The sequence below is a fragment of the Diabrotica virgifera genome, chromosome 6 (assembly GCF_917563875.1).
Source record: "Diabrotica virgifera virgifera chromosome 6, PGI_DIABVI_V3a".
In the NCBI taxonomy this organism is placed as follows: Eukaryota; Metazoa; Arthropoda; class Insecta; order Coleoptera; family Chrysomelidae; genus Diabrotica; species Diabrotica virgifera.
Genome location: NC_065448.1, coordinates 80,237,348 through 80,263,855, shown reverse-complemented (window position 1 = coordinate 80,263,855; position 26,508 = coordinate 80,237,348). Strand labels below are relative to the sequence as shown.

At 32.2% G+C, this 26,508-nt stretch overlaps 1 protein-coding gene across 3 annotated transcripts in view; it reads left to right on the top strand.

The window, feature by feature from the left end:
- Window positions 1-26,508, top strand: part of LOC126886480 (phosphatidylserine decarboxylase proenzyme, mitochondrial) — a 259,635-nt gene that overhangs the window by 216,761 nt on the left and 16,366 nt on the right. The window contains exons 2-3 of one of the 3 annotated variants that reach the window (XM_050653438.1): window positions 10,981-11,105; window positions 21,584-21,766. In XM_050653438.1, coding sequence (XP_050509395.1) covers window positions 10,981-11,105; window positions 21,584-21,766 — 308 coding nt within the window. Of the gene's footprint in view, window positions 1-10,980; window positions 11,288-15,816; window positions 15,899-21,583; window positions 21,767-26,508 lie in introns of those variants that run through there. The other 2 variants (XM_050653440.1, XM_050653439.1) reach the window with 2 other exon arrangements.

Sequence of the window (26,508 nt, the reverse complement as noted above, 5' to 3'; positions counted from 1 at the left end):
TAATATAAAAGCTCTTTTTGTATAAATTATAATTCCAGAAGCCGATGGAAATTGAATGAACAGTTTAGCTACAATTGAATTCATAATTAAAAATTTACGGTCGCTATAATAACCGCAATAATTAAGACACATAAGAATAACTATGATTTTTGTATAAAAAGACACTGTACCTATCTAATGTACTTTACAGAATTGGAATTGGACAATTGAAGCGGCCTCAGGAATATTTTAAAATTATAAAGAATTTTTTGGAAAAAAATTATATTCTAAATTTTAAGAAATATTAAATTAAATTAAATCATGAAAACGGTATTGGAAAAAAGCGGCAGGACACTTCTTTTAAAAGAAAAAACGTTTAATTGTGATGAGTGGTTCCTGAGATGCAACCTGTCAAAGTTGACCGGCATTTACGGCAAAGATATAAACAATAAGATCCTAATTTTCGAACCATCACCTTTTTATTTTTGTCCTCTTTCTCCACACTGATTTTCATATCTTTAAAATGCTCATAGCATATATTATTATAATAAAAACTATCGATATTACGAGTGAAAATTGACAAAAATAGCGAAATTCCATTCAAAATTAGGTTGGAGAAAATGTAATCTCAAAGTTGAAAATCGGTATACGTTAAAAAGATGCATTTGCTCGGCTTCCCATGGATCAACTTTTTTCATTCTTTTTTTGTTCCCAAGTAACTCGAGTAGAGTCATCTAACTTCTGAGGCCGCTTAAATAGTCCAATTTCAATTCTGTAAAGTACATTAGATAGGTACAGTGTCTTTTTATACAAAAATCATAGTTATTCTTATGTGTCATAATTATCGTCGTTATTATAGCTACCGTAAATTTTTAATTAACAATTCAATTGTTGCTAAACTGTTCATTCAATTTCCATCAGCTTCTGGAATTATAATCTATACGAAAAGAGCTTTTATATTACTAAGTTATTTAATTATTGATAAACAATTACTTATCTAAAATTTTAGTTGAAAATTAAAGATTTTGTTGGAAAAACCCGCATTTTCCAGGGAAAGCTTTCGTCGAAGTAAATCGGGAAAAACATGTCTCTATTCAGAATTTAATTGCGGTGAATTTTTATTTGAGTGTTTTTGGTGTAAAGTCAAAATCTTTGGAGTTATAGAGCAAACATTGAAAAAAAACACGATTTTCGGGCGCCATTTTGTTTATAAAAAAAGTAGCACACTATCTGCGGACTTTGCATACCTATATTATTAATATATACAATCACAAGATTCGATTTCAGCAATAAAAGTGCTGGTAAATAACTTTTCCCAAAAATGGCCTATTCTCCGATAATATAATCTGCCCAGACTATATGAACTTTTGTAGATTTATTTTGTATTTATTGATAATGCGCGTATTAGTTGCTTGTCAACTTCATAGATTCGTGATAATCTAAGCAACAAGTTCACCCTTTTCACTCGTGTTTAAAAGCTCTAGTATTGCCATAAGAGAAGCGAATTATTTCCAAGGATTCCCCGACCACTTTTGGCATCTATATTGCATTATGCATCTCCCTCACAGCTATAGAGTTTCCGTCGAGCGATTTACGGTGAGGTAACTGCAATGAAATAAATAAAAATAATAAAAAATAACAATAAAAAAATAATAAAAAAAAACAAATTAAAGATATAAAAAAATACAAAAAAAATTAATATGTACAAAAAATATATTTACAACCAAAACAGTGTATGATTTAGATAATAATTGTAATATGTTAGTTTGTTATTTATTTAGAGTTAGAAATACAGAAAAAATTCCTGTGATTGAAAAAACAAATTTGTATGTTTTTAAAATAACAAAATGTCTGGCTAATTTGCTCGGCCAAGGCCATCAAATTCACAAAAAAAAACTGCAATGAAACCTAAAAATGCAGTTGAAGTATTGGAAGACCATAGCACAGATAATCCGCAGCCCGGATAATCCGCACACGGTTAATCGGGGTTCTGCTTTACCTAATTCACTCATACGTTTATTATTTCACTATTTAAATTATTTTCGACGCTCTTTAACCATTAATACCTTCTTCTTTTCTTTCTTCCTCTTCTTGCAAATTGAATTGCTCCTGTTTGTCTGCCTCTTATTCTGGTTCAGTTGTTGTTGACTGTACATTGTCTTTCCACCTTTTCTGCGTCCTTCCAACGGGTCTTCTGCTATACGACTTGTTGTTTTTACAGATGTTTGCTAATCTATATATCATTAATACCGTATAACCAGATAACGTATTTTTTTTTCTTTTTCTTCGTCTTTCTTCAGCAGAGTCCATTTTTATAATCATATACCACAGTTTTTTTGCACAGTTTGGGCAAGTTTTTTGTAAAGAGTATCTCAAAAAGGCGCCTTATGATTTTAAAAGAACAGTTTCTTTTACTGTTGCTGTTATTAACTGGTATTGCTGTAGCCAATTGGATTATTGTACATTTTACATTTATTCATGATACCCATTCCAGAATTCTGGAAACTTGTTACTGCTTGTACTGATCTATTGGATTGGTACCATATTTTTTGGAGTCACTTCTAGTGACTAGTGCCTCGCAGTCATGCAAGACAAGGTTGACTGTTTCGGGGTTCTCTACTACAGTCTGCAGCTTAAGTTTTCATGAAACAGCCTTCATTGTATTCAGGGGACGCATGGACACTAAAGAAGTATGTTATGTCTCTGAGCTGATTTCTACTTTTTTCCGCAGTACCTGTGAATTCCTATTAGCCCATGTCCATCTCTTTACATTTGGCCATGTGCTTGACTGGATTTACTTTTGTAGTAAGCGTTGTTATGTTAAGATGCAGGCTTTTTTGTCGATTGTGGACGGTGCTTTTTGGCATTCTTACGGCCGGCTCTAGTACGAAGTATTTTCTAACTAATTTTCTTCATATAGCAAGTTCATAGGCTCTTTCATTGTCGTATATTTCCCGATGACCTGGTTCGTTCACCTTAGGGCTAGACTCCATTTTAGAGCTTTTAAGAGTAACATCATGTCACAGAGCCGCTGTGCATGTATTGATCTGCTTTAGTTCGAAAGCTCTATGTTAATTTCTTTTGCATAATGCAATATTGCATAAATCTCTGCTTCATATACAGAAATATGTTTTCCTATTTGAATAGATACATTTCTACCAGTATACAGTATTCCTACTCTCTATCCTTTTTGCAGGTTTAGACCCGTTTTTTTACAAGGTATAAACCTGTAGCTTGTGTTTCGTCTTCTATTGGGCAGATATTTTACTGAAAAGGTACTTTTAGCTTGCATCTGGGTACCATATGATCAGAAGTCATCATCCATACAGTGTCTTTGATTACGTGACAACAGGTAACAGCTCTGAAAGAAGAAGAGATCTAGAGACAAGCGACCAGTTCTCACAACCCTCCGGTCATTGTTGATCACTTCTTAGGGAAATAAAAAGAGAAATTGATGCGTTAGGACGGAATTCGGAGCCAAATATCCTCATTGGCACGAAAAGCAACTCATCACTCAACTCGAGCACATCACGATCATTTTATTGTTAAAGTAACTAGAAGCGCCCGAACAAAACCTCGCCCGCAGCTCCAAAGGCAGCTTTTGGAAGCTGCAGGTGTAAGTCTTTCAGTTGAAACGATAAGAAAAAGACTTCGTACTCGAGGACTATACAGCGGAAACAGTTACGGGTTCCCAAGTTATCCAGGAAGCACAAGATTGATCGGCTTAACACCAAAACTGGAACATTGAAAATTCTTAAAATGTGCTATCTTCAGCCGAACTAGGACTTGTGTTAAATCAGTGGACCAACGAATTCCTGTACTTAAGGACGAGGAAAACAAGTAAGAATGCAAACTGTCAGATGTGTTCACAAATATAGTGTTTTTTCATAAAGTCTCATGTTCTGTAGTAAGGTTCTAGAGAGGTGCAATGGGAGAAAATTTCATTTTCATGCATGATAATGCAGCCCCATATATTAGGAGAGTACCTGCAGATTTACCTAGAACAGAAGATATCTCTTTTCTAGAGCTCTACCACAACAAAATGTTGACAACTTGATTAGGAGCATGCCCACACACTTGCATTAGGGCTAGAGGTGCTACCACTGACTACTAAAAAATATAAAAACCATTTAAACATTTTTCGTTTTACCTGAAAATTTATTTATTGAAATAATATTATTTATTGTTTTCTATCATTCTTATGTATTTGTGGTTACATTGCTTTAAAATATTTTTTTTTGACTTCATACTTTGTTTTGTTTTAACTAGTCCGAAATAATAACAAAAACAATCATTGATTCCATATAAATTTGGTTGTGTATACCATTACAGTGTATATAACATTTAAAATATGAACAATCAATAAAAAATTATATATAACAAAATATACGCATATTAAAGATGAATAAAAACTGCGTTCCTACTACCTCAGTAGTAAACATCACGTTTCCCGAAATTTGGGAATATCTCTTCCACTTTTGCTCCCAAATCCATATTCAAAACAAATTTTTTACTTTTTCTCATTAAGGAGTTATTTACAATTGGCGGACGTCCACTGACATTTTTTAGTGGAGTCACTGAAGATGGATATGAGCTATTACCTCCGATTTCGTTGAACCTCCTACGATTTGCATGAAAATTGGTGAGCGGTTAGAGGATACATCAAGGAACAAAGGTGACATGGTGCCAACTTGCGCTTTTAGCCTGGGGGTGGATGCTACCCCTTCTCGGGGGTGAAAATTATGTTATTAAAAATAACCCCATAATTCGATAGAGGGACAAATTTCAAGCAACATTTGTTATATAAAGTTATTAAAATACTTCAAAACTTTTTGAGTTATTAAAGATCAAAAATTTTAATTTTTCTTGAGAAAAATGCATGTTTTTAACCAATTTTTCATCAATAACTCAAAAAGTGTAAGTTTTTACAAAAGAGTTATTATTATCAAAATTGAAGCTAATAAAAAATGAGATAAACCCCTTACTGCAAAAACCTTTTAATGTTAAGTAAAAGTGAGTTATAGGTAATTGAATTTATATTTTTTTCGGTGAGTAAAAAACTCAGTATTCAAGCTGAAATAACGGGAAACTGATGCATTTTATAACATAATCTTATTAAACATTTGTCAAAGTACTTAAAAATATCTATTAAATGAGCCACCGAACATGTTGATAGCGTTAAAATTTATGCTCCAAAATTTTTTCAAAATTTATCTTTTAAAAATTTTTCCAAAAAATGTTATTGCTTTGTTTTAATAACTCTGATCGTGTTTACGATATCAGGTTCATCTAAACTGTTTGAAACTTAATTCCAAGTGATATTCAAGCACGTTGAACCTAATCTTTTAAACCCCTTACTTTTTTAAAAATAAAAGGTTAAATGACCCCGGTTGCATGGTTCCCACAGCAAAATTTAAGATTTAAACGTTTCTATCTCGGTTATTTTTTACCCTGTAGAAATAGTAAAACAGGTAAAATATTTGGCACAGAGAAAACTAAAATTGGGTTATATATAACTTTTTACGTATATTGAGTATTTTTGCAGTTATTATCAAAAGAATATGAGAATTACAATAATTTTAAAAATTATGATTTTTTAAATAATATCTTTATTTCAAAAATATGCATTCTAAACCGGTCAAAATTATCGAAAACATTACTTATGCTAATTTAAAGAAGTTTTTGTAAGGATTACCATAAATTTTAATTTTTGTGAAAATGGCGTATGTTTTATTTTTCACTTTTTCCTAAAAAATTCGAAACGGTTCTTTTATTTTCATTATAACTGACTTAATTTTGACGTTATTACCTTGTTCTGAAGCTCATTAGATACTTTGGCAAATGTTTAGCAGGAATATTTTATACATTGCATCGTTTTCCCGTTATTTAAGCTTGAATACTTAGATTTGAGTACTGGTCGAAAAAAATACACATTCAATTTCCAATAACTCACTTTGAACTAACATTAGTTTAGTTCTTTATGTGAGGAATCTATTCAATTTTTTATTATCTTCAATTTTAATAATATTAACTTTTTTGTAAAAGCTTATAGTTTTTTATTTATACGTGAAAAACCGATTTAAAACATGCATTTTTTTACGAAAAAATAAAATCTTTGGTCTTTAATAACTCAAAAAGGGTTGATTTATTTTAATAACTTTATATAACAAATTTTGCTTATAATTTGTCCCTCTATCGACTTATGGTATTATTTTTAATAAAATAATGTTCACCCACGAAAAGGGGTGGCATCCACCCCCAGGGTAAAAGCGCAATTTGGCATCATGTCACCTTTGTTCCTTGAGGTATCCTCTAATTACTCACCAATTTTCATGAAAATCGATGGAGGTTCAACGAAATCGGAGGTGAAAACCTTCAGTGACTGCACAAAATTGTTTTAGGTTTTACCGCCTGATACCGTTTAGGAGCTTGTTCCACAGAAGACGACGACGCTAAGTTCAAGGTTCTTCCTTACATCAGCTGTCGACAGAAATGTATCAACAAATCAAAAAATCTTCGAGTCTTCAACCAATGCAAATTCATCTCTATCTAAGGCTTACCAAAACACTTAATTTCGCTTATAACCGAACTATACGAACGCACTACTGGAACTGTTAAAGTGCTTGACACACTCAAATGAATTCCATGCAGAATAAGGTGTCAGACAATGATGTATACTGTCTCCACAATTAATTAGGAGAGTTAAGAAGAAGGATAGTGTCATGGTTGAAAATTTTAAGGGACTGGTATAATTCAGTTCAACAGAACTCTTCAGAGCAGAGTAGATAGGGTCAAGATAGTGATGATGTTGTGGGCATTGTGTCAAAAACCTATAGTAGATATCAGGAATTAGTGACTCTTAAACCAAGACAAAGTCGCTAAAAAGTAACAACGGCTCACCACGATCGTTTTATTGTCGAAGTAGCTAGAAGAAACCGAAGAAAATCTCACCCGCAGCTCCAAATGCAGCTTTTGGAAGCTACTGGTGTAAGTGGTTCAGTTGAAAAGATAAGAAAAAGACTTCGTGCTTAATGACTATATAGCAAAACAGTTACGAGGCCAGAGTTATCCTCTACACAAGATTGATCGGCTAAATTGGTTTCTTCAACATGAAAACTGTAAAATTGGAAATTGACAAAATGTTCTATCTTCAGACGAAACCAGGTTCTGTTTTAAATCAGATGACCAACGAATTCCTGTACTTAGAGGGCGAGAAAGACAAGTAAAAAGTACGTATTTTTTATGGGAAATAAGCCACAATTTTACTAAAAAATGAATTTATTAACGTTTCGAAGCCCAAATCGGGTTTCGTTGTCAAAATACAAAATACTATTAAAATAAAACAAGCATGTTGTTGCTAAGTAAAAAAATTCTTCTAATAATTTATTTAATCTGACTCATTTATATTGGTAATTCAGGTATATTATACATTTTAAAGTAGAAGACTTTAACATGATATCGCCAATATTTATGAGTTGCGTTCCTGGGACGACTTTACTAAAAGAGTACATTCGATTACATGAAATCAATCCCAACTCAAGAATATCCGTCGCAAAAAAATCATAGCATGTGATCTGTCTTTAAAAAGACAACCAAATGCAACGATGACAGTAAAATTCTCGCGTTAGAGATTCCATAGTAAATCACGAGGGAAAACCAGGAAAAAACCTCGTGATACTATCCCGACATCGTAAGTATTTGGTCTTACATTTAATCTACCTTCAAAAACCTAATACCAAATTCTGACTTTAATATGTTTAAATTATAAATAATATTAATATTACATAGATATATAATAAGTAATACTAAAATATAAAATTTGTACTAACTCGATATGTTATTGACTTACTAATCGTGGTATTTTCTTTCTATTGACTTCCTCTTTCAGTATGGGTAACCACATCCTACTGCATTCTACCGAGGAATTTGCGACACAATTGGTTTCATTTAGCATAATTAGAGCCGCTTCTTTGATTTTTCTCTTTTTACTATCTGATTCTTTCAAGATATTATTTTGGATATTCTTGAGTTGGGATTGATTTCATGTAATCGAATGAACTATCTTTTAGTAAAGTCGTCCCAGGAACGCAACTCATAAATATTGGCGATATCATTTTAAAGTCTTCTACTTTAAAATGTATAATATACGTCTGAATTACCAATATAAATGAGTCAGATTAAATAAATTATTAGAAGAATTTTTTTACTTAGCAACAACATGTTTGTTTTATTTTAATAGTATTTTGTATTTTGACAACGAAACCCGATTTGGGCTTCGAAACGTTAATAAATTCATTTTTTAGTAAAATTGTGGCTTATTTCCCATAAAAAATACGTAATTATAAAAATGCCACAAGGAAATAGCTTCAGAACAACAACAAGTAAAAACTGTCAGATGTGTTCACAAATAAAGTGGAGGAAGTGTCATGTTGTGTAGTTAGGTTCTGGAGAGGTGCAATGGGAAAAAATTTAAATTTCATGAATGACAATGCACCCCCATATACCAGAGGAGTGCCTACAGATTTACCTGGAACAGATGATATCTCTTTTCTGGAGGGGCCTGTTTGCTCACCATAAAAAGCAGTTGTGCGTTATGCTTGAAAGGATAATACAACATGCCACAACAAAATGTTGACTACTTGATTAGGAGCATGCCCACACACTTGCATTATGGCTAGAGGTGTTAACATTGACTACAAAAAAATATAAAAACAATTTAAACATTTTTAGTTTTACATGGAAATTTATTTATTAAAGTAATATTATTGTTTTCTTAAATTCTTATGTATTTGTGGTTACATTGCTTTAAAATAAATATTTTGTAACTTCGTACTTTGTTTTTTAATTCGTCTGAAATAATATGAAAAACAATAATTGATTCCGTATAAATTTGGTTGTGTGTACCATTATTGTGTACAAAACAGTCAGTAATACATACGAGTCTTGTACCCAGTACCAGTCTTGTACCCAGTCTTGTACCAGTCTTGTAACCCAATACCCCAATCAACGGTAATACATATAGTGTAGTCACTGAAGGTGGATATGAGCTATTACCTCCGATTTCGTTCAACCTCCATCGATTTGCATGAAAATTGGTGAGTGGTTAGAGGATATCTCAAGAATCAAAGGTGACATGGTGCCAACTTGCGCTTTTACCCTGGGGGTGAATGCCATCCCTTCTGGGGGTGAAAATTATTTTATTAAAAATAACTCCATAATTAGATAGGGGGACAAATTCTATGCAAAATTTGTTATATAAAGTTATTGAAATAAATCAAAACTTTTTAAGTTATTAAAGATCAAAAATTTTAATTTTTCGTAAAAAATGCATGTTTTTAACAGATTTTTCATAGATAACTCAAAAACTATAAGTTTTTACAAAAAAGTTATTATTTCCAAAATTGAAGCTAATAAAAAATTAAATAAATTCCTTACTAAAAAAACCTTTTAATATTAACTCAAAATGAGTTATAGGTAATTGAATGCATATTTTTTTCGGCGAGTACCCAAATCTAAGTATTCAAGCTTAAATTACGGGAAAATGGTGCATTTTATAACATAAACTTATTAAACATTTGTAAAAGTACTTAGAAATATCTATCAAAAGAGATAACGAACAAGTTAATAGCATTAAAATTTATGCTCCAAAAATTTTTCAAACTTTATCTTTTAAAAAATTTTCCAAAAAATGTTATCGTTTTTTTTTTTAATAACTCCGTTAATTTTTATGATATCAAGTTCAGCTAAAAACGGTTTGAAATGTAATTCCAAAGGCTATTAAAAGGCGTTGAATTTAATCTTTCAAACTTTTTAGAAAATCAAAGATTAAATGGCCACGGTTACATGGTTCTCGGAGCAAAATTTAAGCTTTAAACGTTTCTATCTCTGTTATAATATTTGATATAGAAAAAACTAAAATTTGGTTATTTACTATTTTTTTGTATATTGAGTATTTTTATAGTTATTATCAAAAGAAAATGAAAATGACGAAAATTTTAAAAAATCTGATTTATTTAAATTATATCTTTTTTTCAAAAATATGCATTCTAAACCTGTGAAAATTGTTAAAATTATTACTTATGCTAATATAAATAAATTTTTGTAAGGATTACTATAAATTTTAATTTTTGTGGAAATGGCGTATGTTTTATTTTTCACTTTTTCCTAAATAATTCGAAAGGGTTCTCTTAGTTTCATCATAACTTGCTTAATTTTGATGCTATTAACTTCTTCTGGAGCTCATTTGTTAGGTATTCTGAAATACTTTGATAAGTGTTTAATAGGTATATTTTATAAAATGCATCGTTTTCCCGTTATTTAAGCTTGAATACTTAGATTTGAGTACTCATCGAAAAAAATATACATTCAATTACCTATAACTCACTTTGAATTAACATTAGTTTAGTACTTTGAGTGAATAGTGTATTCAATTTTTTATTGTCTTCAGTTTTGGTAAGAATAACTTTTTTGTAAAAGCTAATAGTTTTTGAGTTATACGTGAAAAACAGCTTTAAAACATGCATTTTTTTACGAAAAAATAAAATCTTTGATCTTTAATAACTTAATATAACAAATTTTGCTTAGAATTTGTCCCTCTATCCCCCAGAGTAAAAGCGCAAGTTGGCATCATGTCACCTTTGTTCCTTGACGTATCCTCTAACTGCTCACCAATTTTCATGAAAATCGATCGAGGTTCAATGAAATCGGAGGTGAAAACCTTCAGGGACTGCACTAATATACAAAATATTAATGATCAATAAAAAATTATACATAAACAAAATATACGAATATTAAAAAATAATAAAAACTGCGTTCCTACTACCTCAGTAGTAAACATCATGTTTCCCGAAATTTGGGAATATCTCTTGAACTTTGGCTCTCAAATTCGTATTCAAAACAACATTTTTTTTTACTTTTTCTCATTAAAGAGTTATTTACAATTGACGGACACCCGCTGACATTTTTCTGTTTACTCAAGATAACGCCAAAACTTTGTTTTAGGTTTTACCGCCTGATACCGCTTAGGAGCTTCATGCTTGTTCCACAGAAGACGACGACGCTAAGTTCAAGGTTCTTCCTTACATCAGCTGTCAACAGAAATGTATCAACAAAGCAAAAATCTTCGAGTAAGTCCCACCACTTTTTCTTGATTGATAACAAGAGGTTATTCTTGGATAACCTCCCATTTTTGTATAAAGACAACGAAGTTTGGCATTTCAGTATTATTACGAACGTAGAGTCGGCAGCACAATCATGGATAAAGTTGATTTTGAAGTGTTTTATTTAGTCAGTTATTTTTTCGTAGAAGGTTGGGAAATTTTTTTATGTGTTAACTAAAGAGTTTGTGGTGATGTGCCGAATTTTCGGGTTGAAGGAAAGGCTAAGGAGAAAAACGGTGAACAGGAATTTTCATTAGTAATATTAGTATCATTTAAGAGATAGTAAGTTTGCCAATTTGTCAACAGTTTGTTTTTACCAGTTTTTATAGGAAAGTCAATTAGTTTATGATTCTAAATATTTAGCTACTTTTATCTACAAGCAAGCTAAATATTATTTGTTTAATTTTCTAATAATCAAACACTTCATGTAGGGTACCTAATAAGTTAATAGATACTTATTTAATTTAAAATGGTTTCGTCACTTATATACACATTGGCTGTTAAAACATATACTTATTAATTATTTTCAAATTTGAAAAACATTTGATAAGAAGTTTTAGACTAGTCGTAGTAGTGTAGGTCAGTTAAATATCAATTCATGTGATTGTTATTCAAACATTAAATTAAGTAATGGTGAAAATTAATCTTTATTATCACTTAGACTTCTTAAAATTATTTTTGACGTAATCTACAGACTTATCCGGATGATTGATTGCCAAATATTTGATTTTAAAAGTATAATATGCTTCATTCCAATATGCGATACGGTACAGTAGGTACTCCAGGGCAAAATTTTACCGTGTTCTGGACATCCCAATAGCATGGTATTTGACCAGATTTTGTACCAATTGTAGGAGATATTGTAACCTATAATTTTTCTGCATAAAATTTGAACTTGTTGTTTGTTTAATTATTAACAATTCATTGCGAAAAATTCGATTTTTTGAATTTTCGTTTATCATTAAAAAGGTGTCAATTTATACTTTAACATAAACATTTTACCTGTAAAGATATAAAAAAACCTTCAAATGACTTATTCTTAAATTTTATAAATTTTTGTTTCAAAATCATAAAAATAAGACAAAATTGTTAATTGTTTATAGCTTTCGTAAAAATTTAAATGTTTGAGATTGCTCCCAAATGGGGGTCTTGTAGTGCTTAACAAACCCTCCAAATTTCAGCACGATCCATTAAATAGTTTAAAAGTTATTCAAATTGTTTATCCCAGAGATCATTTTGTTTGTAATGACACAAGACATAAAATAATAAATATACGGTAATTTTACTGTTACTGTATGAAAGGTAATATTAATTAAAGGTAATATAATGTTACTTTACTTTTAATGTCCACCAAAAAAAGTTAACAAAAATTTATAACCAAAAATCGTTTTGTAACGTTACTCTTATTTTTAGCTTATAAATAATTAAAATTAATTTTAAATTATTGTTGGTATTCTTTTTCTCATGATCATCTTTCAGTGCGTCACAGTTTTTCGATTTCTTTCTAACGCATTAAATTGTATGTGACAGAAAAAAGGCACGTCCGTGATTACAGACATTTACAACATTTATTCTAGTTATTCTAGTTGTCGATAGATGGCGCCATAATAAAAAAAATATTTTTTTTAATTAGATAATAATATTACAAATATAATCTGTATAATTTATAAGACTATAAAAATCAAAGAAAATACCATTTTATAAATGCAAGAAACACATTTGATTTGTTTTTATTCCAAATTGAAAATAAAATGTGACAACTGTCAGATTTAACTAAAATGCCATGTTAGAATAAATGTCATAAATGTGTATTATCACGGACTTACCCTTTTTCCTATCATTTGTTGCGCACTGAAAAATGCTCATGAAAAGGACAATAAACGATTTATTTTTTCTTAACTGAAAAGATAAAAAATTTTAACCGAATTTAAAATAAAAGTTATTCTGGGACAATTAGGTAACATCTAGGGATTTTCTTTTTTTTAATTCGCAGCTAATTTGTTTATAATAATTAAGAAACGTAATTAGTCTCCTTTTAAAGATAGATACTTACAGTTTTATTATACAATAAAAAATCAATTAGAGTACAACGAAGAATTTTAATTTTTTGGAAAATACATATTTTTTAATGGTTTAAATAAATTACATTGGCTGGTTAATAATTATTTTGCATATTTGTAATGTATGAAAAATTACATGCAAATTAAAAAGAAATCCGTTAAAAATTAAAAAAAAAATAAAAAATTGGAACCCGAGATACAGAAACTTTTTGAAGCTCTTTAATTTTTTGAACGCTTGAATTTTTAGTTTGACCCTCCACACGGCCAGTTGTTCTCTGGGCAGACTATGTAATCTTAATTTCAGCCTTTTAATATTTTAATCTTTTTTGAATTTATATAATGATACTTTAAGCCTTATCTTTATAAATATATATCTTTATTTAAAAAAATCTGCCAATTTTCCACTTTTTATCTAGGTAATTATCCGGATTTTTTTATTCATGTAAAATTACCAGCTTTACCAATATGGGAAAATATTTCGTCTACAAGTAATAGCTTAAAAGTTATTCTAATCGTTTAAAAGTTAAGAATAACAATTTTTGGTTATAAAAATGATTTTTTTAATTTTTTTGATGTATATTAAAAGTATAAGATAAGTCGTCACCTTTCATATGATATCAGTAGAATTACCATATCTTCATTATTTTATGTCTTGTTATTACAAAAAAATGACCTCTGAGAGAAACAATTTAAATAACTTTCAAACTAATTGATGGATCAAGATGAAAATCTGAATGTTTATTAAAAACTATAAATATCAGCAAATCAAAAATTCAGGACTATTAATCTCACTGGTCGTTCTTTACCATAAAAATTAACGTTTCTACCATCAATGGGTAGGTAGGCATGGATTATTGTCTAGTAAAATACAAACATACTAGTAAAATACATACTTTCTACCATCAATGGATAGGTACGCATGGATTATCTAGCAAAATACAAATATGTTTATATCTTTATTGTATCGCAAATTTGAAACGTGACTTTTCATGAGATAAGGTTTATACCCAGTGTAATTTATTTGCATTTTAAAATATCATTTTTGTTATTCTTTGAATTGAAAAAATATTTCCGTTGTTTATGGTTCTACCGGTACCCAAACAAATGCGCCTGCAGATTATTTTTCAGAGAAGGGGTGTTTTATTAGATTTTATGGCTTCTTTCATTTCTTTGGAAGCGGTTGTCGTGTAATTTAGTGTTATACTGATGGCTTAAAGTTTAGAGTTAACAGAAAAAAATAATAAATAATAAAAAATACTTATAGACTAAATACAATAGGGGGGTCCATGGACCCGTTGACCCCCCTGTATCTGCGCCTGGGTTTGCTTACTATAGGTATGTATTAATGGAGAAACTCGTCAAATATTATATAATAACATTACGATGTTCTGAGAAAAACAGGGCTGTCTACAGCTAGTGCTGTTTCCCTTCCGTCAGCCAAGATCTTCATTCTTTACGATATTCCCAGTCTCCGTCTTCCAATCCTTTCTTTGACTTGGCTTCGCCGACTTAATTCTTTGATAATCTTCTCGGTTGTCCTCTCCTTCTTGTTCCTCTTGTGCTCCATTCTGTAACCTTGTTTATCCATGTACTTTGGGCTCTGCGTGCGTGACTGTACCATTTTATACTGCAGGACATTTTTTTCCACTTTCATTCTTCTCCTTATGTCTTCAGTTGATATTCTGTCTCTTCTGGTTAGACCATAGCATCTTCTCCATTATTCCACTTCGGTCGCCAGAATGCTCCTTTGGTTTTTTAGTTTATGTCCCAAATTTATGCTGCATATGTCTTGATACTTCGTGTACTATTGTTTGGTATATGATTGTTTTTTTTTGTTTTTTTCTTTGATGTTTTTATTCCAGATCACGCTATGGAGTTGTCTTATGCAAGATCCTGTTTGTCCCAATCTATTTTTGATCTCTTCCTCCGTTGTTCCGTTTTTCGGCATTTTAAAACCCAAAATTAAACCCATTATTAAAATGAAATTCTTCGTTCCTTTTATTTCTACGTGTTCTATTCCCAAATTTTTTTGACATTTCTTTTGACATAAAATTGTTTAACAAAATAACTGAAATAATAATATCAAGATCGCATTAATGCACTTTTCTTCTTATTGCACTTTTTTAATGCCATCAAATAAAAGACGCTTCTGTAAATAAACAAAACTCTCTTCCCATAAATATTGAATAAGTCAGGTGATAAAACGCATCCTTGTCTAGCCCCTCACACTGCTCTGATTGGGCTTGAGAGTTTATCATCTAGTCGTACTGTTATATAATATTGGACTGGTGCAGATTTTGGAGTGTCACTTGTCAGTACACATAAATTTAAATTTCCGACTGATTTTGTCATTTCTGTCAGTTCTGGTCATTACTTTTCAAAAAATTGCACATTAAATGTCAGGTTAAATCAAATATTCAATTCAGTTTTGGACCCTCGATAAAATCAGTTACGTGATATTTTTATTAGTTTTTCTTAACAAAAAATCACCATGGAGTATTTATTAATATATGACACTTCTATATTAAAATAGTGAAGACCACTACCAATAAGCTGGCAATATATGTATATCTGGAAGAATATCGAATTTGTCTCAAAATAAAAAAAAATTAACTTTTTTAAATGAGCAGCACATGACTACAGATAAAAAATCGTATTCACCCCAGTGTATTGGACATCATTCCTATTGGTTAGGAACAAGTATGTATGTATGCAAAGTTTTTCTTAGCGCCCCTTTGTATAGGGTATCCCAAAATTTACTTAAGATTTCAGTTTAATAGAAAACACTGTTGTTTTCTTTAGATTGGAATTTGTTTATTGAATCACAAAGTACATGGTGGTAGGGATATGTATGGAATAGCATATTAGCCTAATGGCATCCACAGCTTTGCCGGCATATAAGTACGCATTCTTTTGTCGAAATTTGAATGACCGTTTTGCATTAAGAATTAAAACGCCATAAAAAGAAATACAATGGTGTTAAATCACAGGATTTAGGAGGTCAATTCGGATCACTTAAACGAGAGAGTACACGACCAGTCTCATGCAGTAATGGAATTGTTTCTCGGATTGCATGGCATGTGGCAGCGTATTAATGAAACCACATGTCATCCACATTAATATCATCCAATTTAGACAGAAATAACTCTTATTACCTACCATGTTGCGATATCGAGCACCAATAACAGTCACTGCTTGACCTGCCTCATTTTCAAAGAGGTATGATCCAATGATGCCCAAAATCTGCACCAAGCAGTGACACGTTATGGATGCATTTTTTTGGACAGTCATATACGGGTTCTGAGAACCCCAAATGCAGCAATTTTGACGACTAAAAAAGCCATCAAGGTAAAAATGTGCTTCATAGCTTAGAATAATTTTCCTCGAAAAAGCAGCCTCCCCTTGCTGATGTTCAATAATTTATTCAACCACCTCCCTTTGCTGTCCATCGTCATTAGCCTTTAGTTCTTGTGTCAATTGACTTTGCTGTAAGCATGGAGATGCAGATCTTATCTCATTTGCAGATGTAGAAAGCGTTTTCAAATTTGCCTAATCCATGTTTTTGCACTTTCACCAAGACTCGCACGCACTGCTTCGACATTTAAATTTGAGCGGCTTTATTTTGAACGACCAGTGTGTTAAGCATCATCAATTATTCCAGTATCCCTGAATTTTTTTACTCTTTTCACAGTTGAAAACGCATTGTTCTCTTGTTTAACTCTCCATTATTCTTCTTCTTTAAATTTCATCTTCTATCGAAGGTTGAGTGCCGCTCTAAATAGCTCTGCAGTACTTTGAATCCATGATATTTGTAGGATTCTTCTGTAACACCAAAATTCAAAGACGGTCAACTTATTCAGATGACTTGTTTTAATGTCCACGCTCCCCAGCCATAAGGAAGAGTAGAGAACACGTAACACCGAAGCATCTTTAGGAGTAGTTCTAACCTTATATCCCGACAACAAAGAATTTAAGTTTAATGAATTATGCACGTGCTATTTCAATACGTGTCTTAATTTCTTTGGCTTAATCTACATTTGCTGTTATCCATGTTCCTTAGTATTTGTAGTTATCCACACTTAATTACAGTATCTTCAATAGTCAGTTGGATGTTTGGATTTGCTGATTTAGTCATAATCATGCATTTGGTTTTCGTTAAATTCATCTTCAGTCCGTACTAATGACAGCGTTCATTAAGGCGTTGCATTACGTTCTGCAAATCAAGGTTGTTATCCGGTATTATTACTGTATCGTCTGCAAAACGTAAGTTGTTCAAAACCATCACCACCGCCAAAAACTCCATTATTACTAACCCCAAACTGTCAGCTGTCAAACTGTTTTTGTTTTTCTGTTGGCAACTCTTTACTGTACAAATGGCGCCAAATTCAAATCTTTCGTGAATTTTTTGACATCCTTTATAAATCCGGAATTCATACCCCACAATAATGTTCCTGCCGAATACCTGTTTTATAAATGTTGCTGTGTTTCTTGTTTTTCATAATTGATTTTCTAGTGGATAAAGGTGATTAACATTTTTATCGAACTGTAATTTGGTTTTTGCTAACTTAGCTATTAAAAAAGTGATTTAGATAATAATTTAAAATTATAATCATTATATATACAATCAAAATTTCACAAAAGTTTCAAAATAAAATAATTTTAGTACGGCAATAAGAATATTACAGTTGTTTACGGTATCAATAATCGATTCCTATACACTGTAAGAAGTCTAATATCCCCCACCTTGTGACGGGTTAGCTCCGTCGGACAACAGACTCGGTAAAATGCAGGTTTTTCACAGGTTAAATTCACAGTTGGAGAGTACGGGACGCAAGCGATTCATCAATTCTGAACCGCTACACGATTTGGCTTTAATTCAATACGTTAAAGCCCGATTCTTGCCAGATCAGTGCTACGAGTCGAACCAATTGAGTCTTCAGATCAATACTCCATAGACTCTGTTTTGGCTCCAACTCATTACGTTGAAGCCCGTTTGGCCACTAGGCAATTTCTGGTGGCCCGGTTTCAGTTCTTACCAAACCAGCTCTCCAGCTTGAACTAAAGTCTTACCTCGATCGCTATTTTATATATTATTCCGGCGAGCCACCTCTTCGCCTCAGATGGTCGTAGTGGGAAATAGTTGGAGAGCGTAAAGCTGTCGCGTTGGAGACTCGAACTGGGTGCGCCATCGGTACCCATCGTTACAAACTTTCTTCTTTCTAAAGGTGCCCATCTTCTAGAGATGTTGGCGACCACATTGGCCCATCTTATTCTATTCACAGCAGTTCGAAATAAATAAGTTGTCCTTAGACCAGTCCACTTCCTAAGATTGGCCAGCCAGAATATATATCTACGTCCAGAGCCTCTCTTACCCTCAATCTTGCCTTGTAGAATCAACTGTAGAAGTCGGTATTTATTATTACATCGAGCATAATGTGGCCGAAGTAAGCCAATTTTCTGTTCTTTAATCATCAATGGTGCTACAGCCCTATGAAAGAGCCTCGACCTTCCCAAGTCTATTACGCCAGTCAGTCCTAGCCATTGATAACCGTTGCCAGTTTGCTGCGCCTATTTTTCTCCCATCCTCATCTACACCATCCTTCCACCACTTTTCTTTACGGTGATAATAATAATTTCTTTGCCTTTTCTTAGCCTCTGAAGAATAGTTATGTTAGTTGTGTAGTGTATATACGAGACCCACAACATACGCCGGTAGCACCACATTTCAAATGCCTCTAATCGTTTTATAGCATCTTTTGTAAGACTCCACCTTTCTACTCCGTAGAAACAAAAGACGTAACATCTAAGAATTCTTATGCGTATATTGATACTTAAAAATAAGTTACAGAGAATCTTCCTGAAACTGTTAAAAGAGCTTCTAGCTTTTTCAATACGAGTTTTTATTTCGTAGCTATGATCCCAACTATACTTAATATTGCATCCCAAATAGTATATTTTCTCCACTCTTTCTAACGGTGTATCGCGTATTGTAATTTGTGCGTTTATGTTAGTATCTTTACTAATGATCATTGTTTTTGTCTTCTTAGAATTTAGTTTTATGCCGTATTTGTTGCTTGTTTCTACAACATTATCGATCATCCTTTGGAGCCCCTGTGCACTATTTGCCAGCAGTACTGTATCGTCGGCATATCTAATATTGTTTATAAGTTGTCCATTTACTGCAATACCTTCCGATTCGTCCAAGGCCTCTCTAAAGATGTTTCAGAGTATATGTTAAATAATGCTGGTGACAGTATGCAACCCTGTGTAACTCCTTTTTCGGACAGTTCATTTTTGACTCGCACTATTGCTTTTTGTTGGTACACACTTTACTAGTATATTATCGAAAAAGGTATAGAAATTCTGCATTGTTCAAGATGCACAAATAATAGAAACCTGTAGGTACATGATATTTTGACATATACGTTTAAAGAGCAAACTTATTATCTCGTTAAATAATGACATTATAGTCTAAGAGCTAGTGAACCCTCCGACTAACGGTCGTCCTGTAAGGCTAGAAATTTTTCTAGTGATAATTCATAGCACACCAAGGCTAAAAACCATCACCTGGCAGGCCTCAGCGGTGCACGTGTATCTACCAGGTGAATCGAAAAGTGCAAATTTAGGGGGTAAAATAAACTTTCTCCTGTAAGGTTTAAATTTAAGTATGTGTTTGAGTAAGTCATTTAGAAGAAATGTGTACAATGACAGGCGATTCTGAAGAGCATAAGACCTTGCCAGGCGAGGGGAAAGATTAGGGGTGTTTCCTAAAATTATTCTTTTTGCATCGAACAAAGTTTTTTTAGGTTTTTTGATACATTCCAAACAGAAAACATCTTTAGTGATTTTTCTCTTAAGTTAATAGTTTTTGTTATATAAGCGATTGAAAATTTTGAAAATTGCGAAATCGGCCATTTTTAACCCTAAATCGGACATTTATCTAAAAATTTCAATGTTGCCAAGGTACGTAGATATTCTTTAAACATTGATTGATGAAATCCCGAAGAGTTATTTGCAATAAAATATCGAAAACCCCTTTGTTTTTTTAATTGCTAATCAAGCGGGCGCGTCACTGTATTATAAGTGAGGACGTTTGAGTTTGCATAAATTCCTCAGATATCCTCAGATAAAATCCTCAGATAGGTCGATTTTTATTTTTGAATTAGGACTTTTTGGCATATATATAATACTAGTGACGTCATCCATCTGGGCGTGATGACGTAATCGATGATTTTTTTAAATAAGAGTAGGGGTTGTGTGATAGCTCATTTGAAAAGTTATTTAATTCTCTATTCACTAATATAAACATTAACATAATTATTTATACAGGGTGTACAAAAAAAATTTTTCTTCTATTTGTCAAATTTAATCAAAGTTAATTTAATAAAAAGAAATTCTTTTGTACACCCTGTATAAATAATTATGTTAATGTTTATATTAGTGAATAGAGAATTAAATAACCTTTCAAATGAGCTATCAAACAACCCCTACTCTCATTTAAAAAAATCATCGATTACGTCATCACGCTCAGATGGATGACGTCACTAGTATTACATATATGCCAAAAAGTCCTAATTTAAAAATAAAAATCGACCTGTCTGAGGATTTCTCTTGAAATTTGCTCATTCTCTAGATAATGAATTTATGCCAACTCAAATGTCCTCACTTATACCACAGTGTCGCGCCCCCTTGATTAGCAATTAAAAAACAAAGGCGTTCCCGATATTGTATTAAAAAAAACTCTTTGGGATTTCATCAATAAATGTTTAACGAATATCTACCTACCTTGGCAACTTTGAAATTTTTAGATACATGTCCGATTCAGGGCTAAAAATGGCCGATTTCGCAATTTTCAAAATTTTCAATCGCTTATATAACAAAAACTATTAACTTAAGAGAAAAATCTTTAAAGACCTTTTCTATTTGAAACAAAAACCCTAAAAAAAATTTGTTCGATGCAAAAAGAATAATTTTAGGAAAAACCCCTAATCTTTCTCCTCGCCTGGCAAGGTCTTATGCTCTTCAGAATCGCCTGTCATTGTACACATTTCTTCTAAATGACTTACTCAAACACATACTTAAATTTAAACCTTACAGGAGAAAGTTTATTTTACCTCCTAAATTTGCACTTTTCGATTCACCTGGTAGATACACGTGCACCGCTGAGGCCTGCCAGGTCATGGTTTTTAGCCTTGATGTGCTATGAATTATCACTAGAAAAATTTCTAGCCTTACAGGACGACCGTTAGTCGGAGGGTTCACTAGCTCTTAGACTATTAATTCGATACCAATATCCTTAGCCTGTTCTCGATCTCTAATGTTTTTATTATTAATTGTTGTTCAGTAAACATATTATAACCATATTTGTCATTTTTCTTTCCACAGGAGGTTCAGAATGGCAAATGATAATTACTCGATTTTTACCAGTCGGAATATGCTTAGTAGCCGTTATGCAGTGGAGAGCATTAAGGAAAAGACAAAAGGAAGGAATTGCAAGTAAATGGGAGATCAACTGTTATTGTTTACTTCCTTTAAGAACAGTATCTAGATGTTGGGGGTATATAGCCGGTAAGTTTTACATGTATTTTAAAATGTGTTTAATAATAATCAGATTGGGTATGTATTAAACCTTTTCTGTATTTAGTAGTATTGAGGTCAAAACCGTTTATGTAATAAAATGCAAGTACTAACAAACATGGTTCAGAGAAATAAGGAAAAAAATATCCTGTTGGTGACACAACCCCCTCCAGGCGGAAACCAATTTTTTTGAGTAGTATGGACATCTATTATAATAACATATGTTTCCTACAGCCGATTTTGATGATATACATAGTTATAAACAAATGAAGATCAAAAACGGTAAATTTTCGCTTTTTTCGTCTATTACTAAAAAATTAGGCATTTTAAACAAATTTGAGAGTAAGAAACTTATAAACCGTATAAAAAACTTCAATATGGCGTTCTGGTTCCTTAGAAAATTGCAAAATAAATCATAAATTTTGAGTTTTTATAAATATTCATAACTTATGTAAAAATTAACTTAGAACCTTCTGATTACCGGAATGCTGAAACTTATGGTGCTTAAATCATACCCTAAATTTCAAAGCAATTGGTCAAATAGTTTAAAAGTTATTTAATTTGTTTATCCCAAATTATTTTTTTTGCAACACTGTAAGTCAGAAAATGATGAAGTTGCAGTAATACTTTAGATAGTTTATGAAAGAAGAAAATTTACAGTATTCATTTAATTAAAATAAAATGACAAAAAATAATTATAAATATTGCAAAATTATTTTGCAAAAACATGTGAATTAAAAAAAATGGGGGGGATAACTTTGTCCCTAATTGTCCTAGGACAGTTGTTTTCTTTCTAAATGTGTATAAAAATTTAGTCTTTCTAAAAATGAAAAAATATGAAAAAATTTCTACGGGTAACGGTTAAAAAGTTATTCTAATTGTTTATAAGTATGCAAAAAATCGACAGGTTTTTGCAAAATAATTTTACACTGTTTAAAATTATTTTTTGTCATTTATTTTTAATTAAGGTAATAGTATAAATGTTCTTCTTTCATAAACTGTCCGAAGTATTATTGTAACCTCATAATTTTCTGACTTATAGTGTTGCAAAAAAAAATGAATTTGGGAAAAACAAATTAAATAACTTTTAAACTATTTGACCAATTGCTTTGAAATTTAAAATATAATTTAAGTACAAGAAGTCTCAGCATTCCGTGTAATAAGAAGGTTCTAAGTTAATTTTTACATAAGTTATGAATATTTATAAAAACTCAAAATTTATGATTTATTTTGCAATTTTCTAAGCAACCAATAAGGATGGACATATTCAGCGAACGCCATATTGAAGTTTTTTATACGATTTATGAGTTTCTTACTCTCAGATTTGTTTAAAGTGCTTAACTTTTTGGTAATAGACGAAAAATGCGAAAATTTACCGTTTTTTGATCTTCATTTCTTTATAACTATGTATATCATCAAAATCGGCTGCAGGAAACATATAGGTTAATAATATAGATGTCCATACTACTCAAAAAATTTGGTCTCGGCGTGGAGGGGGATGTGTCACGAGAAAAATCTTATTTCTCTGGACTAACAGTGCAACAAGTTTTTTAATAGCTAATTAAGTCACACATTTAGAAGAGATCTACTATACTGGATGAGGTATTTAAATGCAGAAAAGCTGGTCGCTAAGTGGCAAACAAAATGTATAGTTGGTCAAGTCCGGGTCCTAACCATGAGATGGCGACTCTAATTAATTTTCGATATGACATTTCCGTAGTCCTAACCTCAAAATTTTATGTCATTCGGTTTATTTCCAGAGACATGTTAACCGTAGACTATACCATACTAAGCAAAAAAGCGTAACGCGCGACTGTCGATCGGTGGTCTATCTAACTCTTTTTACTAAGCGATACCGCTCATAAGACGGACAAAGGTGACTAGACCACTCAAAATGAATATTGACCAATAGCGTCCTTAATATCGGCGTTACACCTCGATGCACAGAGCGGCTCATAGCTAGCCTAATGTACAGGCTAATATATCTATGTTTATTTCCCGAGTTACAGAGCTTTAAGTGAGGCTAGACGCTGCTTTTGAGAGTTTTATAACTAATGGATTCAAAGCAATTTAGTGTGTTGATTTATCACTGTTATTTGACGGGAAAAAATACCGACCTTATCACCAGCGACTTTAGACTAATCAGTTTCATTAGCCACACACTTAAGATACTTTTAGGCTAGAAACTAGAGAGGCGCGATTTTCTACGTGTTCTATTTTCTCAAAAATAAGTTTTGAGTTCCGAAAAAACCTTTATGTTTGTTATGTTTGTTTCATCTCCTTCAAGAAGGCATTTGACCAAGTTAACCAGGATAGACTTTTCGATTGCCTGCGGCAGCAAGACCACTAAGATATAAGACTACTGAAATACTGATATTACAATCAAGAAGCCTCTATCCAAATTGTAGATAGTCGTACTGAAAAACTACTCATAAAACTAAAGAACGACAGGGTTGTGTTTTGTCATCCAGTCTTTTTAATCTGTACTCCGAAGAAATCTTTAGGGAGGCTTTCGATGACAAACAGAAGGCACTAAGACTAGGCGGAGAAGTAATCAGCAATATCAGATACGCTGTCGATACAGCCGTTCTTGCAGAAAATTTACAAGATTTCAAGACATTAGTAAATCTGTTCAGTGAAACAAGTTATCAGAGAGACCTTAAAATTAACATTTCAAAGACAAAGTGGACGCCAATTGGAAAGATTAATTTTGGAAAGAATATAGTTCAAGGTCTGCTTTCTCTTAGTGTAGAAGAGATATAACTTAGAAACCATTTTAAATATCTTGGCAGCTGCTTAAATGTAAATTGTGACTAATGAAGAGATAATACCAGGATCGAAATATCCCTTAAGGCTTTTATGACCTGGAAATCAGTTTTATACAACAGAAACATTTCGATGCATATTCACAAAAAGGTCATGAAATGTATCATATTATATGATTGTGCGACATGGACATTAACGTCTGCTCATAAACATCACAAAGAGGAAAAACAGAATACGTCGGCAATATAATTAGAGGGCCTAAATACCATTCACTTCGCCTTGTAGGAAAAGTGGAGTGAAAGAGATGGGTTGGTCGAAAGAAACTTGGTGTGGTTCTACAGTAGAAGAATTTGCTCATCAGCCGATAGAGGAAGGTTTATGGAAACGGTAAACATAGTGACAGCCAACGTTAAATACGGACACGACAACTAAAGAAGAAAAAATTTGATCAGTTCTTACGCAGTCCTCTTACGTAAATGTGTGATTCTGTTTGAACAGTCACTGCATAATAGTAGGAAAGTAAGGGGAGGAAAGTATGCTGAATTTGCAGTTACTCGAGCGTTATGGGGACCTTTTGGGTTGTGAAGATTAAGTCCTAAAGCCAGAAAAAGTTAAGTTTTCCATAAAGTGGGGGACTTTCCATTTTTTAAATTAATTTTCCATTTCCAACAATCGTTTTTTCCGATTATAGCGCCATCTATCCATAATTCGAAAAAATTTCTCGAATAAAAGTTACTTACTTTGACGTAAAGAATCCAAATCTGCAATAAAAAATGGGGGTTCCGATTTAAGATTTTAAAGTAACCCCCCACTCCACCTCCGTGGGTTGTCGTTTTTGGTGCCATTCGATAGATTTTTCAATGCGTGTATTTATCAGTTTTTCGATTTGACGTTCATTTCGCGATATATTGGCTTTTTTTGTGAAACTTTGTGACTCGCCCATTTCCTTATGCCCCGCTCAAATCGTCAGATTGTTTAAATATACACTGTTTTGCATGTACTCAACTTACCTTATCTTGATCTGATGATTTCGAGTTTTTCTAAGGATAGATTTTGTTCGGACCCCCCTTAACGAACTCCCCTGTATTAAGAGCTAATGTATGGTAGAGGTATATTTACAGGGTACAAGGTTTCTCCCTATGTGATAATTTGACGCGCTCTGGTAACTGCAAAAATCCCCGCTTGGGATCCCCTACCATAAGAGTGTTTAAAATAGTTGCACATTGAATTTTACATTATCTATATATATTACCACAAAGATATACCTTTACTAAATTTACAATCAGGATGCAGTAGAAATAAACAAACCATGACACGTCAAATGCTACTAGGAGCACTCCCGAATCATAAATATTTAGAATGTATATACATTGTAAATCCCAAATCATGATTTCCAAAGTTTATACATTGTAAATTATGATTCGGGAGTGCTCCTAGTAGCATTTAACGTGTCTTGGTTTGTTTATTTCTACTGCATCTTGATTGTAAATTTAGTATATTCAGTAGAAACCCGATTATCCGTGTGCGGATTATCCGGGCTGCGGATTATCCGAGCTATGATTTTCTATTACTTAAATTGCATTTTTGAGGTTTTATCAAAATAGCGTCACTGTAAATCACTCGACGGAAACTCTATACGCGGAGAGGGAGACTCATAATGAAAGATTTATTTTTTCTTTTGTCTTTTTATGGTAGGGCTATATGTATGGATATACGTACATATGTATTATAATAAGAAATAAATGTTCGGATTATCCGTGCTTTTCAATTATCCGTGCCACCTTTCGGTCTCGAGGAGCACGGATAATCGGGGTTCTACTGTACTTCGAAATATTTTTGTAGTACCAACTTATGTATATATTTATATATTTGACCTCGATAATACAATTTAATAAGATCTTTGCCAAAAATTTGGTACTAATTAGAAATGTTGCTAACCTAATGTGTATTTTAACTAACCTAAGGTA